This window comes from Mesocricetus auratus, unplaced genomic scaffold, assembly GCF_017639785.1.
Source record: "Mesocricetus auratus isolate SY011 unplaced genomic scaffold, BCM_Maur_2.0 Super-Scaffold_100018, whole genome shotgun sequence".
Taxonomy (NCBI): domain Eukaryota; kingdom Metazoa; phylum Chordata; class Mammalia; order Rodentia; family Cricetidae; genus Mesocricetus; species Mesocricetus auratus.
Genome location: NW_024429199.1, coordinates 21,086,414 through 21,105,236, shown reverse-complemented (window position 1 = coordinate 21,105,236; position 18,823 = coordinate 21,086,414). Strand labels below are relative to the sequence as shown.

The 18,823-nt window shown below is 41.5% G+C and overlaps 1 protein-coding gene across 1 annotated transcript in view; it reads left to right on the top strand.

The window, feature by feature from the left end:
- Nucleotides 1–233: 233 nt before the first annotated feature.
- Nucleotides 234–18,823, top strand: part of Samd3 (sterile alpha motif domain containing 3) — a 37,644-nt gene continuing 19,054 nt past the window's right edge. The window contains exons 1-6 of the mRNA XM_005065792.3: nt 234–643; nt 1,251–1,440; nt 4,573–4,677; nt 15,073–15,258; nt 15,847–15,931; nt 17,230–17,397. Of these exons, the coding sequence (XP_005065849.1) occupies nt 565–643; nt 1,251–1,440; nt 4,573–4,677; nt 15,073–15,258; nt 15,847–15,931; nt 17,230–17,397 (813 nt within the window). The 5' untranslated portion in view covers nt 234–564. The remainder of the gene's footprint in view (nt 644–1,250; nt 1,441–4,572; nt 4,678–15,072; nt 15,259–15,846; nt 15,932–17,229; nt 17,398–18,823) is intronic.

Genomic DNA, 18,823 nt, shown 5'->3' with positions numbered 1-18,823 from the left:
CTGACTTCTGCTAACCTACACTGCCAGAGTGACGGGCAGCACCTTCTCTTAGCCGGGAGCAGCAAGGGGTTAAGCCATGGTGGTTTACTCATCGCTCTCAGTCAGGCTTCTATCTGATCCATCCTCCCTTTCTCCCTTGCCCACCCCTCTGTAAATGTCAACCACTTCCTGATGATTTCACACCTTTCTGTTCTTTGTGAAGAAACCTGGGTGTTAATGGTACAGGATTGGGTGCCATTGTGTGCGCTGGGCTGTCTGTTAGTTAAACTGAGGGATGCCTGTAGAAATAAAGTAGGAGAAGGTGAAGAAATGAGACTAGGCAATAGGAGAAAATCCACCTTTAAAGCCAGTATTTGCTTTATTAGCAACTTTTAAGTGTACATTGTAAAAAAAAACTAAGTATTGAAAGGAGTGTAGCCGAGTAGAGAGGTGACTATTTAAAAAAAAATCAAGGAAGAAAGGAAGGAAGAAAGGAAGGAAGGAAGGAAGGAAGGAAGGAAGGAAGGAAGGAAGGCAGGCTATCCTCACCTTTCTTTCTACAGGTGTATTGACAAGAATCCGGCAATGGAAACTTGGTCAGTTGAGCAGGTCTGCAAGTGGCTGGTGGAGAAAAACTTAGGTGAGCTGGTCCCCAGGTTTCAAGGTGAGTTGTTTATTCTTTCAGTGAATTTTACTTGAACCATACAGTTGTGCAGGTGCCCTCTGTTGGGAAAGCTGCTTTTGTTGCTCGTGTCTGCCTGTTGTGGAAAAGCAGTTGTTCGGATGAAGAACTCCATCTCTTTCCTATGGACTGGGGCAGTTTCCAGCATAGCTAGCATGCTCTGAAGAGAATACCATTCCTAGGTGATTGCAAACTCTTGGGAGTTATACTTGCTACAGACCTTATGTGTTTCTTTTGCCTTACATAATCATGTGTGTTTTATACAGTGTGGGATGTGCCAGTATTAAACATCAACTAGGAGGTATTATAGAAACAGCCAGAGACCTTCTATTTCTTTTGGCTATTAAAACTGTCCTAGGGATGGGTGTTAATGTGTAAACAGAAAGTTTTTATCGGGACTCTGTGTTCTGGTAATTTCTTAGCAACAGACATCAAGTTTGAACTATGCAATATCAGAGCTATGACAGATCATCCTGTAACTGCCACCACAGGCTTAGAGGAGCCTTTAAGTATTTCTAGTAGTTCTATCTTTTTTCTATGTCCATGCTTTACCGGGAAGTTGTATGAAAGCTAATGTTCTTTTTCCCAGAGGAAGAAGTCAGCGGAGCCGCACTCCTGGCTCTTAATGATCGGATGATACAGCAACTAGTAAAGAAAATTGGACACCAGGCTGTTCTAATGGACTTCATTAGGAAATACAAGCAGAGCAATGAATGGCCAAAGCCCACTGGAGGCCCTAGAGAGACATCCCTGTTGACCCTGGCTCAAGCTGCCCCTGAGTGAGTACACGGATGGACAGGCTTGGCTTTTGTCCGCTGTTTCTGCATGGCTCTCGCCTTGTGGCAAATAATCAAAGCTCTTTCACAACTGGGGTCAATTTTCAGCTAGATGGTGTGCACGGTATTTCTAATATTTGACTCACTCTTAGGAGGAATTGTGTCAGGATTGGTTGTTTTTCTTTCCACTGTTCTTTCAACACTGACTGCGGTTGTCAGGGCAATCCTGAAGGCAAAAGGTTCCTGCACGAGCTGATGCAGAGCCAACAGTAAAAAATGCACATGCTGGTGTGGAAAGGAGATGAGCTGCTGTAACTGGACTACCACCCGGATCTGTGACCGACTCCTTTGCCTTGCCCCAAGCTGTGTGTTCAAATGTGGGTTTATTTGCCTAGGTCTCTCTGTGCTAAGTAATTTATACTCTCTTCTCTAGGACCTTCACAATAGAATTTGCTAACTCCTTTGCCACAATTGAGTTTCATGAATCTTGGAGAGTTAACCATAAAATCTGGAACACTGTGACAGGATGCTGGGAGATCGTGTAGAAAATTCATGGTGTCAGATAAAGTCTCTAAGGTTGGAGGGTGGCTTTGTTTGTTTTTACATCTGATTTTTCGATCTAAAGGGATGTTAACAAAATTCATCAATTAAAATTTTCGTTTCACCTCACTATGCTTTCAGGCACTCTGGTTTAATATTTCCATATTTAAGACTTGTCAAGACTTTTAAGGTTAAATATTTGCTGTTGACCATTCACCATTCATTTAAAAAAATTAAGATGTGATATATAATGGCATCATTTTATTTTTACCTTTCCTGAAATTAGCCCTGTAATTACAACTATTTCTCTTTTTCTTGATAAGCAATCTAACATTAGAAAGACTTGGCTTAAGTAATTTGATTCCTGACTATTTAGATATTTAGAACAGGTAGCCATGAAGGGCTAGTCTTACGTTGTACTGAAGAGTAGGGCATGGTTGCTCCAATACTTGAGAGGCTGAGGCAGAAGGATTATTGTGAGTTTGAGGCTGATCTGGGCTACAACGCTAGATGTTGTCTTTTAAAACAATAATAACAATAAGTATAAATGAGGTCAGACTGGAAATTCTTGCAAGTGACTTTTTTGGAGGATTTTTTCCAAATATGGTTGTGGCATGGTCTTGCATCTGTGACTTTTTGTGAAGTTCCCATTGTAATCTTTTAATCTACTCTAGCAAAAAGTCGGGGGGGACTTCAAAGACATTGCAATGTCATTTCCCTGCACTTTGGCATTTTGGGGTGGCTAGTATTGAGCTGGAAGTCCCTCCTTGTTGACTGGAATCTTGATCTTTCCTTGGGCACAGCTCAGAAGAAAACTGGCAGCCTATAAATCCACTTGTACTGCTCTGGTGCGGGTGGGACTGCCAACAGCCTGGGACTTCAGCCCTGCTTTTACCACTGACTTGGATTGATTTGGGGTTGGAGATGTTGTTTTTTCATCTGCACGTTGAGAAAGTGATCACACTCCTCGCTACTTGAAGCCACACTATGAGACACCATAATCTCGGGGCAAATCTTTGATTGCTTTACCAGACCAGCATAGTCCTCTGTTACTAATTATGAAGCTTTCTTAACCAGGTTATGAATGCTCCTTTCAACTGTAGATAAGCCTGGGCATACTGGTAGACCAGAGAGTTATGAATGTGAGTTTATTGATCTATGCAGCAAGTTCCAAACTTCCTTTAAGGATTTGTGTTGTCTTGTGTTTAGGTGAAAGAATTCTTGTGTGAAATCACAAGTTGCCTGTTGGTTATATTTGCAAAGCAAATTTTACTTAAAGAGTATGCTTCAGAGGATAATAATAAGCAGATATGAATATATGCCATGGAATCAAGCATTTGTAGAAAATGCTTAATATGACAGGAAACTTGATGTCACCCTACAGTTATGCAACTAAATGTGATTTCAGATCCCTGCTCTATTTGCTACTCACCTAACCTTGAGATTTATTTGGCTTTTTACTACTTTTAGTTTGAGCCTATTGAACTGTAAAGTGAAATATAGAATAAATGGTTCTTTTGGCCCATTCTTAACAGTCTATAATGGAGTTAGTTCAGAGAGAGCAAGTAGGTTTTAAGTTGAATAAAATTCCATTCAGTGGTTGCCTGGTATACTATTTCGCAGAAGAAATCTGAACAGGACACATCCTATTCAGAGCTACACAGATAACAGGAATGTGTGGCTTACAGATGCTTTTTGATTGTTGTTTTCATTGGATCTGGTAGAGAAATCATTGAACGGGAATTGGAGGAAATAGTATAGATTCTGTCACTACTATTGTGTAGCCTATGGCCGTGAGCAAGTTTCCTTCTATTCTGGTCTTCTGGGTTTCCTCACTTGAAAGTGGCGGAGTATAGTTCTAAGACAAAAACATTTTAGGATAATAAGAAACTTCCCTTGAAAATAGTAGGGAGTCAAGGAGAGACCTGACACCGTTAAGCTCTTGTTTTTACTGTACAAATGTTAACTGAGAAAGACAGACTCTGCTATGGCCATCACTTCATAAAGGAAAGTCTTATTTCAACGCCATTTAAAAACATGCCAGTCTGGGAGTTGAGGAAATGGCTTGGATGTAGAGTGTTTGCTGTGTAAGCATGAAGACACAAGTGCACTGCACAGTGCCCATGCGAACAGGCAGGTGTAGTAGCACACAATTGCAAGCCTAGCACTGAGGAAGTGGAGAAAGGTACCTGGGGCTCACTGTCTAGCCAGCCTAGAGTAACCAGCTAGTCCCAGTTCACAATAAAGCACTGTGGAAGGCTCCTGAGAAACGGCACCTGAGGTTGATTGATTTCTGGTGCGCGCACACACACACACACACACACACACACACACACACACACACACACACACACACTGCCAGGCTGATGAAGGTAGTAGGATGAACCGGCATCAGACCACTGCATAGAGAAGTCACTGTGTGAACTGATGCATGGGGTCTTCTTTGCAATTAATGTTCTTAGCCATGAGACTCATGTGAGTTCAGATAAGGATAAAGATGGGCTGAGCCTTCCCCTTCAAACCCGGTGAGATCCGTGGTCATTGCTTCTATTTAACACCCCATGACGGTCACACAGCTCTTCTGCTTTACTATAGGCATGAAGAGAACTCCAGTCCCACCAGCTATGGGGACCAGACATCCTTGCATCCAGCTGAAAACCTCGATAACGGACTCATTGACCAAAGAGTATTGAAACAGAGGTGAGACACCAACTTTATAGCATTTTTAAAGTCAAATTATGTTTGTCTTTATTTTTTATGAGATTTCATGTGTTTAAATACGCTGTAATTCAAAGCGTTTCATTGTCCTAGAAGGTAAGATTTTATCAAGTGATGGAGACACTGGATAAAATATCAAGGTTGAATTGACAAAGGTGTTTTCATGATGCTATACATTTCTTTCAAGTGTTTATTCTTAGATGGGGAAAACTATGTTCTTCCATGATGATCTATCCAGGGTAATTTGTAGATAATGTCCCTGTAGAACTTGAAATGAATAAATATCTTTGGTTTTGTCTTGAATTTTGGAGACTGTTTTAACTTGACTATTCCAGAAGGAGGTACTGGTCGCATAAGCAGTTTGTCAAATTTCCTGGTGATATTTCAGTGTATGGGTTCCATTGACTCAAAGGGGCAAAAAAACCTGTGGACCTAGAGAACCATATGTAGGAACCCAGTGCTCAGACAAAACTGATGAGGGGGTAGCAGATAAGAGATGACTCATCATCCTCCTGCAACCTCTTATAGCCACCCAGCCCAGGTGGTCTATGCATCCACTATGTATGGTAAGGAGTCCCTACAGAATGAAACATTTCAGGTCATCCAGGCATCCACCAAGCATGGTAAGAGTCCCTGAAGAGTGAACCACTATTCAGGTACAGAGGAAATGCCCGTAACAACCAATTAGGACTATGGTTCTGTGTGAGTGTGTGTGTGTGTGTGTGTGTGTCTATCTGTGTGTTTACAACCCCTTTACATTATCATCTGATTTAGTCTCTCCCTGGCACCGTCCATATTGCTTTCTCTTTTGATAAATGGATAAAACTGAGAGTTGGAGAAGTCAAAGTATTTCGAGACAGTTTCCTGATAGCATCTGTCTTACAGTGCAGCTGCATTTATTCCATGGCTCCTCTGGAGGATGGTGAGCTAGAAGATGGAAGGGAGAGCTGTGCTTGGTGGCACAGGCTTGTAATTAGTAGCAGCTACTTAGGAGGCTGAAGCAGGAAGATCAGAAATTCAAGATCACCCTGGGCAACTTAGTGAAACCCTGTCTCAAAATAAAACAAAAGTCTGGGTATACTATAGCTTGGGAAGATGAAAGGGAAAGACTAGGCGGAAAATCAGTTCCTTGTGTCCTCTCGGTTCAAAGCACGGTTTAGAAAATGCAAGTCCATTTTCAGGGCAGCTTCACTCCCGCCTTTCTGCCCACGGTGCTGTTTGATTCCTGAAGCTTTCCTTTGCTGCGGCTCCAGGTACGCAGAGTGAGCTGGGAATTTCCAGATGCCCTTTCAGAAGCTGCTAGTGCTGCTACTGCAACTACAGATGTGGGAGGAGGGATATGGGGGCCAGTATTAGTGCCGGTGGGACCCAGCTTCTTACCACTGTCTCCGATACGCTGTTGTCAAACAGGAATAATGATCCTCGCATTTACCATTCTTCATCGCACCTACCAAATGGAAGAAATCACAAGACTGCTTTAGAAGCCGAGAGAAAGGGAAAGGCTTAGAAACCAGAGCAACATATGCCCATAGCTGTTCACCTCGAAGTATCTCCTAAGCTGTGGGCTTCTATACTAGATCACCTATTACCATCCATCTAGAAAAGAAGCTCAAATTATACATATATGTGTATACATGCATATGTATGTGTGTATTATATGAGTCAATCTCTCCTACCTTCACATACATGGGAGTGTAAGAAACAAAAGTCCATGAACACTAAAGACAAAATAGGCTTATTGTAAGAAAAGCAACTCAGAATATCTGGGGCAGAATCCGTAAGTTTCTCTGGCCCCAAGGGCCTGGTTCTGGACCGCTTCCTTCATTTATGCTTCCCTGCCCTCCTCCTTCCTCTGCTTTTCCTTAGGAGGATGCAGTATCCTGCTAATGACAGATGCTCTGCTCCCTCTATACTGACTCACTCTGCATCAGCTCCATAGAAATTCTCTCTGATAATAGCTCAGCTCTCTAATGCCAACTGGCCCAGCCATTCTTTACTGCTTCATTCATGTATCTGGGGAAGGGAAACTCAGAGACCCTGCATGGTCCTATAGATTGGAGAAGGATAGAGATCGCATCATTTCATGTTCTATCTCAGTGACAACACCATCCAGCCATGTGAACTAAAATAACTAAAGGCATCCTCAATATTTTTCTTCTGCCCCTCTACTAGTCTATCCATTTGATAGTTATATATCAAGGGCCTCTTGTGTGTCTTTTGTGTTAGGCTGTGTGGTCCCCTCACCTGGCTGCCTATCTAGAACCTGCCCATCGTTTAGAACTATTTAGGCAGCCTCCTGTGACATCCAGACCATCCAGGTTCAGCACTTCTATAAACAGTATCTTCTTTGTAATTCTTTTTCTGCTTACAAAAAGGAACAAAAACCTTGGCTTATTAAAGTCTATTCCCTCCTCAGACTATAACCACCTCAGAGACAATGACCACATCTTTTTATTTTATAGACTGAATTTACCTCAGCCTCCGTGGCACCTCAAAATCCAATCAGACTTCCAAAACTGAGCTGATGAATGTGAACCAAAGAAAGACAATGTACTTTTGGGAGACAGGATATATGTTTGAATAGCAGCAATTTCTTTTTAGACCTTTTAAGGCAGTCGATATCAAATGTGGTGATCTTATAAGCACAGCTTTGGGACTTATTTCCCATTCACTCATAGCAGGCAATAAATTTGAAGGTGTTGCCCACTAGATTTTCATGAAGGCAACTGTTTTCAAGAGGTGGGAATGGGCCACAGAGAAAGTGCTGGTTTAGGGGGCTCCATCCCCTTCCCCTTGCCTCCCCCAAGTCATTTCTGTAACTATTTGGAAGGAAAACACCACCTGATGCCCTTGAGGACTTAGTAGGAGACACATCTAAGCACCTGATACTTGTCACCAGGTCACACAGAGGTAGTTGTGGTTATTTGGGCTATTTTCTCCCATGTTTCCTGATGGGGGCTCAAGCTTTCCATGTAGACTATTTGCAGATAAAAAGGAAAAAGAGTCTCTAGAGACTGAACACTCACATGACTTCAGTTGTGGTCAAAGTATCTGGAAAAGTCTTTGGCTGCAGTCAAAAGATGTGTATCCCAGGATACAAAATACCATGGCACTCTAGAGCAACAGTTTTCTTGGGTGACAGGTGATTCTGTGCTTGTTACTGAGTGGTTTAAATGGCTTTCTGGATTTATTAGGTGACATTATCATGTACTTGAGGAGGGCTTCTTCTGTAGTGGAATTCTGTGTTCTTTTTTTTTTTTTTCAGTCTACGTACTTAAAAACTCTTCATTTCTCTTTTAGTGCCCAGTAAGGCAAGAAAACAGATAAACCAAGGTTTCCTACATGCCATTTTAAAGATGCTTTACTTTTAAGTCCATGTACCCTACCTTACTCCTGCCTTGATGCATAATTATACATTAGTCATGGTTTCATGTGTATTTACTTTAATGACTTTTCTCGTGGTCTGGCTCCTGCTGTGAGATGGTGTACAATGAGCTTTTCCTGCCACTGCTCTCTGAAGCAAATATCAGTGGATCCTCAGCATTTCTGATGTATTAGTCACAGTCATTTTCACATTGGTATTTCAGAAAAGAGACAGCAACACAACTGTGGTAGTCTATTACAGACTGTAATAAAGGGAAGGCTTAGTAATTAAAGTGTGGCAGCCCAGTTAGAGTGGTTTAGAACAGGTTCTGATCAGATACGCAGTGAGTCTTCCTGATGCTGCTGGTGAATAAAATCAGGGGCCTGTACATGATAGCTGAGCACTCCGCCACTGTGCTAGGTCCCAGCCTTGTGAGCTAGGTCCCAGCCTTGTGATAGCATTCCCAGTTCCTATATGCTTGTGTCCCTTGTTCTGTTGGCCAGGAACCATGGGAGGTGATTATCAGAGACTAATCATACCTTTGTTGTATTAACAAATATTCACTATATAAGGAAACAAGTATTTTACACATTTTTCTATGGTTATTCATAATTGAGTCAAATCTATATGACCAGATTAGAGAATGAAAGAGTCTTGTAGGAGAATCTTGTGATTAGATGGGAGGTCTTGGGACCCTCTCCTATAGCTAGGGGTTCACACACAGCTCTACAAAGCAGATGAGCTGAGAAAAAGAGGTAAATGTAAGTATTAGATGAGCATGTCAAGCCTGAGAGGGCAGAGATGATAAGGTTGGGGACCAGGGACAAGCAAATAGTTAAGAGCTTAGTTTTGGAGCCCGGATTTGTTATTTACCAACTAAGTAACAAGTTCTCTAGCCTGAGTGGGACTTATTTCTCATCTGTAAATGAATGGAATGGTGGCTTAATATATGAAAAGTTCTTAGGACCTGTCACACAGTTGGCATACATAAATTTTAACAATCATTTGTATTATGGCAAACATGGAAGTCCAGTGAGATTCAAATTATTCTGATCTCAACTCAAAGGTGGTCCCATGTAACGAGCATTCTTCCCACCAGGCTGGTCCCAGTGCCGCATCAACCCCAAATAATACACAGAGACTCTATTAGTTACAGTGCTGTTGGCCAATATCCAGGGCTTCTCATTGGCTAGTTCTGTCTTAAGTATTAACTCATGACTACTATTATATATTTTTATAAGGACTTAACTTTCTGAGGATTGCATCCTGACGTGTTCTCTCTTCCCCAGGATCACATGGCAACCTTCCACTCTTGACTACATTTCCCAGAATTCTCTCCTATCTTGCTTCCCTATTGGCTAACAGTGCTTTATTTATACCAATCAGACAAACATATACACAGAAGGACATCCCCCATCACTCCCAGGTAGAAAATAAAGGCTTATGCCAGAATGTTTGGGGTAGTTATCCCCTCCCAAGACTCAGGCTCTAGGCCAGAAGAGGGAACATTCCTGTCCTAGAAGGTCTGGCCCACGCGTTGAGAGTTATGATAGAAAACAGAACAAGGAGAGGTGGAGAGAAGCTTGCAGTCTCAACAGACAGGCATCATTATCACTGCAAGAGAGCACACAGATGATACATTGCCATATTTAGCTACTGAATCCCAGGTCAGTGGAACAACAGGATGTTAGTGGATCTGCAGGCTCTCCTACCCAAAGGTCTGTGTTTGAGATGCATGAAAGACTAGCCCTGTTCCTTGGAGAGAAACACTCAGTGTACAATCATAGAAATAGAGACTATGAGGAATCCTACAATTCTTTGATAGGAAATACTTATCTAAAGACTGCCGACCTAAGTCAGTGTTAAATCTTCATTCATACCTCCAACATGCTAATGTTGCCTGAGTGATCACTTGTTGCATGCCAGGTATTGTTGGAAGCACTGATGATGCAACAGGAAGCAACATCTGCTTCACTGTGCTCATCTCTTTCTGGGAGACAGTATAAGGGATATAATGTAGGAAATTTTCATGACACCCGAGGATGAGGAATAAACGTTAAGGCTCAACTTGCTAAGAGGAAGACACATGGTAAAAGCCACCAGGAAATCAGCTACAGGGTTAGCCACAACAGTTAACACAGGCAGAGGAGCTTGCACAGTACATATTTATATTCTGATTTTAGAGTCTCAAATTAAGATCACAGTAGTGACCAGTTTATTCTTTGATAAAATCTCCTTCCCTGCAGATGGCTTCTGTCCTTGCTAGTTTTATGTCGACTTGACACAGAGCTATAGTCATCTGAGAGAAGGGAAACTCACTTGAGAAAATGCCTCTAAAAGATCAGGTTATTGGGAGACAAGTCTTTAGGGCATTTTCTTAATTAGTGACTGATGTTGGAAGACCCAGCCCATTTTTGGTGGTGCCACTCCTGGGCTGGTGGATCTGGGTTCTATAAGAAAGCAGGCTGAACAAGCCATGCGGAGCAAGCCAGCAAGCAGCATTCTTCCATAGCCTCTGTATCAGCTCTGCCTCCAGGTTCCTGTCTGCTTTGAGTTTCTGCCCTGGCTTCCCTCATCAGTGGTCCCTGATTCTGGATGTGTAAGCGAAACAGACCTTTCTTCCCTAGTTTGCTTTCCCTAGCATTTCATCACAGCAGTAGTCACCTTAACTAAGAAAACCACCTTCTTTCTACATCCTCACAGGACTGTGAGAAAGAAGGTGCACTTCTGGTATCTCTTTATAAAAGGGTGCTAAGTCTCAGCTAACCCCCCCCCCCGACCTCATCTAAATCAAATTACCTTCACAGAGCCTGTCCTCAAACACAGTCATATCACATACAGGTTAGGGGCTCAATATGGAATCTGGGGAGGAGGGGAGCTGTAACGAGAGGTTGTTTAGCCTGGCTGGGTCCTGCCACCACTTCAGTCCCAAAGAAATACATGGACACTATATTAGTTATAAAACAGTTGACTGGTGGCTTGAGCTTCTTATTGGCTAGCTCTGTCTTAATTATTAACCCATTTCTATTAATCTATGTGTTTCCACATGGTCTTGAATTACCAGAGAATGCCTGGCGCTCTCTTCCCAGGCTTTCATGGCGACTACCTCTGCCAACATTTCCCAGATTTCCCCTCATCTCCTAGCCCTGCCTATACTTCCCGCCTGTCCAATCAGCCAATCAGTGTTTCATTCATCAACCAAAAAAAGAAACATATATACAGAAGGACATCCCCCCATCAGAGCGCATTAATGAGAATCTAGTTTTTTTTAAGATGATAAATGATTTCAGATATGTTGAATGGGATGGAAATAGAAGGAAATTGTTGGCAATATGGTGTAGAGCATGGGAAAGGGAATACGGGAAGATGGAGAAATGGCTCAGCACTTGCTGCTTTTCCTGAGTACCCAAGTTAGGTTCCCAATTCCTCCTTTGAGCAGTTCTCAACTTACAAGTTGTGGACAATTCCAGCTCTAGAGAACCTGAAACCTTCTTATGGCCTCTTTGGGTACCCACACACGCGGCATAAATAAAATAAATACACATAAATAAAAATAAACCTTCAAAAAAAAAGTAGGGAGACTGAATGACAGAAGCATTACCAAGACAATGACGGAGAGATATTAAGACAAAAGAATTTAAAGAAAGGTGTGATGGGAGTGCTTAGAGGCATCGTTTGGAGTTTAAATGGGGAGTTGGATCCAAATTCTTTCCATTCACTTTTCTCATTCTTTTAAGAAAAATCAATGGTATCTACACTATGTAAAGAAAAAGTTCCTGCCGTCTTGTAACAGCTACCTGAAGATGTTCAACAGCATTTTCTGTAAAGGGTTTTCCTAAGCAGGCTGATACTCCACTGGACCTGTTCGTCACAGAAATAGCATTAATACCCAATGTGAACCCCGTTAAATTATAGTCAGTATGCTCTTGGAAAGAGATGAATGATTTTTCATTCTTATTAGATTTAGGCAAAGTTAGAAATTCAATGAGAAGTCCCATCTCATCATTAAAAAAAATAGTGCACAATTTAAAAATGCAGTGTTTCACTGAGCATGATAAAATTACTGATGAGAACTGGGGAAGATGGATAGGTTAATCTGTTTGATTCAATAATTCCACATTGTATAAATATACCATAGGTAAACCACAGTATCACTTTAATCTCATAAATATATATAATTATCATTTGTCAGAATCTGAAACAAGTTTGAAATTGTAATAATGATACTGTCATTTGTCAAATTGTTCCCTTTATTGTAAATATATATTTTTATCACTTTAGGAACTTAGCAGTATATTCTCAGACTGGGGCCACATTAACATATTTTAAATGGCTTGAGGGTTTATTTTATACCCAGGAATGAAAACGGAGCCATGTTTGTGGCAGCAAGCTTGTCAAAGAGCCCTGACTTAAAAGTGAGAAATGAAATATTAGTATCCGTTTAACTTGGGAGTCCTCTGACTCCTGTACTTGGTTTAGGGCAACCTGTTGGTGCTATGCTAAACTCTAGCTTGCTGAAAGTACAGGGAATAATTTTCAGACCACAGTACAGATCTTTTTAGTACAATGCAAATATAATTTTATGGATGGGAAACAGCTGTGGCTGCAGTTATCTGCTTCCCAATTACAATGTATTTGTTAACTTTTGGGAGTTATTTTGTTTTCATAATATTTATTTTAACTTGTATTGACTTGCATTGCTTAGATCATAGTCACTTCAAAAATATTTTACATTGTTCGAATGTAAAGAACCTGACAAGGGTTAGCTCTTGAAGCCCAGACTGATGGCTGGGAATCCAGCATGGGACTGATCAAGACCCCCTGAATGTGGGTGTCAGTGAGGAGGCCTAGGTAATCTATTGGGCCTTGGGTAGTAGATCAGTATTTATCCCTGGCACACAAATGGACTTGGGTGCCCAACCCACAATGAGAGATGCGCTCTCATCCTGGACTCTTGGGGGAGGGTCTAGGCCTTGCCCTGGATGAAATGACAGACTATGGCCACCCCATGGAGGGCCTCATCCTCCCTGGGAAATGAGGGGGTACTGGGGGGGTTTGGTGGGAGGGTGTGGGAGGAGGGGCGGGAAAGGGAGAGGGACCTGGGATTGACATGTGAAGCAACCTTGTTTCTAATTTAAATTTAAAAATTAAAAAAATTTAAAAAAAGAAAATGTATAATCTAGCAATCAAAAAACAAAAAGGAATGTTTGATGCCTCTGATTTGCCTAATACGTTTACTTGGAGCATGGTAGACTATTATCTTCAATGGATCCTATATGGGTCATAATGCATTCATAATATTTGGTAGAATAATCTCATGCCTTATAGTTCCCTACTATAATGTAGAGCATAAGAAATATACAGACAAAATTATTGGTGTGCTTATTGTCGCCACACTTCTCACCATGGCTACAGTGCAGGCTGAAGGGGGGATATGTGAAGGAGCTCACCACAAAAAGGCAGAAATTGAGCTAGGTTCTCTTCTCTTCTATACTACTGGAATATTGAACTTATCTGTTGATGGAACGAGACGAGTGAAAGCAATCTTAGAAGGCCACAGAGAGTTTGTGACTGACCTTGCTACTTAAAAATTCACTGGAGGAAAAGAAATGGGCACTGAACTACACTGAAGCCCAGTTAACACTGACCCGCCTTACATCACCTTTCTAAGTCTCTGGGGTAGCATAAAGCCTAGTCCTCGAAATTTGTCTTTTCACCTTCTACCCTCAGTCTCTGTGATTAATGGGAATGAATCTGGCTGTGGAAGAATCAAAGTCCCCAAGGAAATGGGAGTGGCATAAGGGCAGCTGGCATGGGAGTCTCCCCGTCCATGTTAGCTGAGAGGATGAAGAAAATGAGAGAGAAACATACTGGAAAACAGTTTGAGCTGAGGTAGAAATTTATGTTTGAGAGTTGCCTGCTGCTGTATTGAGTCCAGTATGAAACTATTGGTGCGCTTATTGGCTACAGTGAATGCTGAAGGGGGGATACGGGAAGGAGCTAACCACAAAAAGAAATAAAGGTGCCTTCTGCTTTCCAAGTCCCCACCTTCCATGATAGCACACGCATTCCGATAAAGGGTGACTTCCAATGCTAAGGGAAGCTCGGCTTTTAAAAACGCATCTGAGTTTCATTTGAACAACTAAGCTCAACCATGCTCAGGATTAACCTACTTCGGCTACATTAAGAAATGTTTCTGTTGTCTTGTAGTTGGCTCACCACAGTCCCGTCACTTCCAGCCTACTCGGTCCTGTTAGTGAGCTAGGTTGACAGCTACCTACTGTTGTTGATTAACGGTGGTTTCTAAGTGTTACTTTGAAGCCTTCTTTGCGTATACATAAGGACAGGCCTCTTATCTAAGGTTTCATTGTGGTTCTGAAGCTCAATTTTATAAACAATCTTATCGATGCTTAACTTACTTGCCATAAAATCCACCAACTTCAATTGTACAGCCACTTAACTTTAGTAAATGTATGTTTAGAAGGTTTTGGCCAGCCATCCACACAATCCATTTGGCAGCCTGCAGACTTTGTGAAGTTATAGTTTCTTGTCACCTTCCATAGAATCAAGAGTTGTGTCACTGGAATAAGAACACCGAGTCTTATTTTAGTGTAGCGATCAGGTTTCCCTTGGTGCAATAGCCAAGGACCAAGCCAGGAGCGTCTTGTATTTTGCTACAAACAGCAGCAGAGTAGATGAGAAAATTTTTCTTAACTGGGTAATAAAACTGACTTATTGTGGCTTTGCTTGCTTGGCGGAATTGCAGTTTATCATTTCTGTCTATTAAATATTTCATTCAATTTTGAGATATGCATTACAACTTGACTCTTCAAGACATATGGAGTGATATTTTCCAACATCGAGCTTAATTCTGAAACCCATGTGATTATGTGTATATGGTATATTTAGGTGTCAGGAAGTGGCTTATACCCAAGGTTTTCAGAATATAGAGAATTAATATATTACATGTAGATTTAATACAGAATTTCACTCTTGGTGTTTTTAACCCACAGAAGACATGCGAAGCACGTTCTAGCGAGGTATAAAGCATCACAATGGGCTAAGTCCTATGTCTTACCGGAGTTTCCCTACGACGTCAAGTGCATGCTGGCGGAGCAGAAGTGCCCTGATCACAGCATGAGGATAAGGATCATCGAGTTTCTCCAGGCAGATATGACTAAGTACCTGGAAGGCTCGCTGTGAGTAGAAACAGTGAGAACGTGATCTGTGCTCAAAGGAGAGTAGAATTTGTGTAGAACCAAGTCTCCTTGTCTTATGGATGACACAATGAATAAAAATTTCATAGGCAGATTGAGAAGAGGTCATGTGGTCATTGACTCAGTTGGGTAAGTGCTCACTGCACAGTCCCCAACACCCATATAAAAATATAGACATGACAGCACATGCTTGAGATTGTTTCTCTGCATGGGGGAGAGGACGTACTACATAGGTGGGTGCCTGGTACGCACTGGCCAGTCAGCCTTGTCTAATCAATCAGTGGGCCCAGTTCACAACAAGAGACTCTGTCTCAACAAACAAGGTTGACTGTGCAGGCCTCCATACCTGCGCACGCTTGCGCATGCGCACATACACACACACACACATACACACACACGCAACACACACCACACACACACAGAGAGAGAGAGAGAGAGAGAGAGAGAGAGAGAGAGAGAGAGAGAGAGAGAGACCAGCAAGAGAACATTTAGAAGAAAGCTGTATGTTCTTTAAACTCACCTTAATTGGGGGCTGATGGAAACGACCCCCATCTCATCTGTTGTGGACAGGTACCCCACCACCCAGCAGTACAATGATGTGGTCAACGCCCTGCTGCAGGCCCACCCTTTCCTGGATGAAGACGGCTGTGGCTTTGTAAGTGAATGTGTGACCCCACGATCCTGTTCATCTCGGTCCATTTGAAATAAGACCTTTGCATTTTCCACTCCGGATCTGCTGTTTTGTCTTTTATTTTCTTAATGTTTTCTTTTGTCTTAAGATCATAATATAATTATTTCATTTATCTTTTGTCTTTCCTCCCTCCAAACCTTTTCATATACCCTTCTCACTCTTTCAAATTCATGACTTTTTTCAGTAATTGTTACATTCATATATATTCAGATATATGACATATAACCTGTATGCTTTGGGTATGTTTTCAGGGATGACCATTTGGTATTAGATAATGAATCCGTATGCTCTTTCCTAGGGAAGACTATTTCTCCCAATCTCAGCATTTCTTAGTTGCCTATCCTTGTTTGTGTAGCACTGAAGCATTGTGGTCTTTCCCCTGTCTATGTTGACAAGTTTGGTATTCATGTTCTTTCTCTCTCTCTCTCTCTCTCTCTCTCTCTCTCTCTCTCTCTCTCTCTCTCTCTCAGCTCAGTCTGGAAAGTGCTTGCCAACCTTGATAGCCAACATTCACACAAAAGTGTGGTGTTACACACATGCTTATGATCCCAGTGCTGGGAAAGTGGAGATGAGCAGGTCCCTGAAGCTAGCCTGCCAGCCAGTCCAGCCTAGTCATTAAACCCCAGGCCAGTGAGAGACCAAGGAGGGTGGCTCCTGAAAAAAAAATGACACCCAATATTGACCCCTGGCTTTCATATGCATATGTGCACATGTGATACACCTCTGCATAGGCACCTGCATACATGCATGCATAAGGACACACACAGAGCATTAGGCAGGAAAGACCATGCTGTTCCATTTGGTAGCTGAAGAACCTAGACTCAGGGGTCACATATTGAATGTTACTTGGTTAGAACATATTAGATTTAGTATTGGAATCTGAATCTTCCCAACCTAGGCTATAGATCTGAAGATCAAGGAATGCTGGAATGTGAGTCATGAAATCAGGGATGGCAAGAGCTAAATGCCAGATCTTTGACTAATGTTTTCTCAGTGTTTCCATTTGCTCATAAGGAAATAAAGTAGATTTGTTTGTTTGGATTTTCTTGTTTGCTTCATTAGCTGTAATTGGGTGATTATAATTTGAACAGTAATGTCATAAATTTTTTGTCAGGATAAATCTAAGGATAGATTCATGGTTTCTATTAATATAAAATGAAAATAATTTCAACCCTAAGGATGACATACAAAAATTGTATTGTTCTATAGGACTATGCAAAACTCCTAGAGGATTGATCGGCCTGCTTTGTTATTTTACACAGTTTTTATGGAAACGAGCCCTCAAAGATCGCTTTAAATATGTTCGAAGACCCATAGAAGATGATGAACAAGTCCTGAGAAATAAGTGTAAATTTGGACATCGAAGAGGCCAGACAAGGAAGTCTCTTGCTGACATAGGATCTGATGAAGTTAAAATTGTGCAGATAAAAGTAAGCCTGAATTCTAAACAATCCTAAATATTTGTGGCTGATTAATGATGTGACAATATATGGTAGCATTAAAACAAGTGAGATACCTTTAAAAAGTTACCAATAAAATTGACGGTTTGCATGGCTGACATGTTTCTTAAAGAGGGTGGCAGTAAACATTTGGAGACCAAGATGTTGTTAAATGCTTCATGACCAATTTTCTTTATAGCCTTTGAGGAAACTGGAAAAATCCTTGAGCTCTGGTTTCCGGAATCATTCTCTTCTTTTCATTCTATAATGCATTGCATATTCTCTTCTCCTCTTAGTCTTTGGAATGTCTCATGGAGCTCAAACTTGTTTCAAATTCCTTATGTAGCCAAAGTCGACCTTGAATGGCTGATCCTCCTGTCTTCCCTTCCCAAATGCCAGGGTCATAGGCCCGAACTATCTCACCTACTTGCGGCTCATGTTGTGATGTTCATATTACTAAAGAACGTTGGATTCTTGTTGTTTTTTGAGGCAGGGCTTCTTTATGTAGCCTTGGCTGTCCTGGAACTATGTTTGTAGACCAGGCTAGCATTGAACTCACAGAGATTTGCCTGCCTCTGCCTCCTGAGTGCTGGGATCAAAGGAGTGTGCCACTACTGCCTGACTTGAAAGTAGGATTCTTAACATTAATTTATTCACTAATTTGAGCCCTGGAGACTGAACCCAGGGCCTTGTGCATGCTAGGCAAACGTTCTTCTGCTGAACTGTACTCCTAGATCTAGGAACATTTTAATATTCGCATTGCAGAAGTCAGCCTCCAGTCCCAAGGCTGTAGGGAGGCAGCTATCCATAAGCATGGCTACAGAACTTCATACTGGCTTCCCTCCTCTGCTGGCCCAGGTAGCTTCCAATCCCTCACTGTGAGTAGCATCAAACTGAGGGCAGGCAAAGCCTAGAGATTGCTCCTCTACCAAGGGGAGGCCTTGTGAGTCTTAACATATGTCCTTTAACTGCCTCAGAGTCCCAGATGTCCTCAGAAAAACGTACCTCTGTTTCAGTGTTTAATTGCTAGCTTCTCTGGAATGCTGACCAAATTATCAAACATAGAGGCTGAATCTCTTGTCCTCCCAATTACATATATTTTTCACTTTAGTCTACAGGAATATCATAAATCTTAATTCTTTACACATTTATATTATAGAATGGTCATGATGTAAATACTTCTGCTTTTTAAATCTGGTATATTTGTTTATTATTAATAAACTATTTTATCATGTCAGTTTTTTAGTTTTTTCTATGAGCTCCAGTTTAGCATGTTTTGTAAACCATTCATTCCAGCATCATGCACCATGCAAAATTTCAGACAGAGTTGTATTGCCTAAATATCTTATTGCAACTGTAAATGAGACTTTCATATGCTAAGTCAGTTAAGACACTATTATTCTTCTTCTCTGACAAA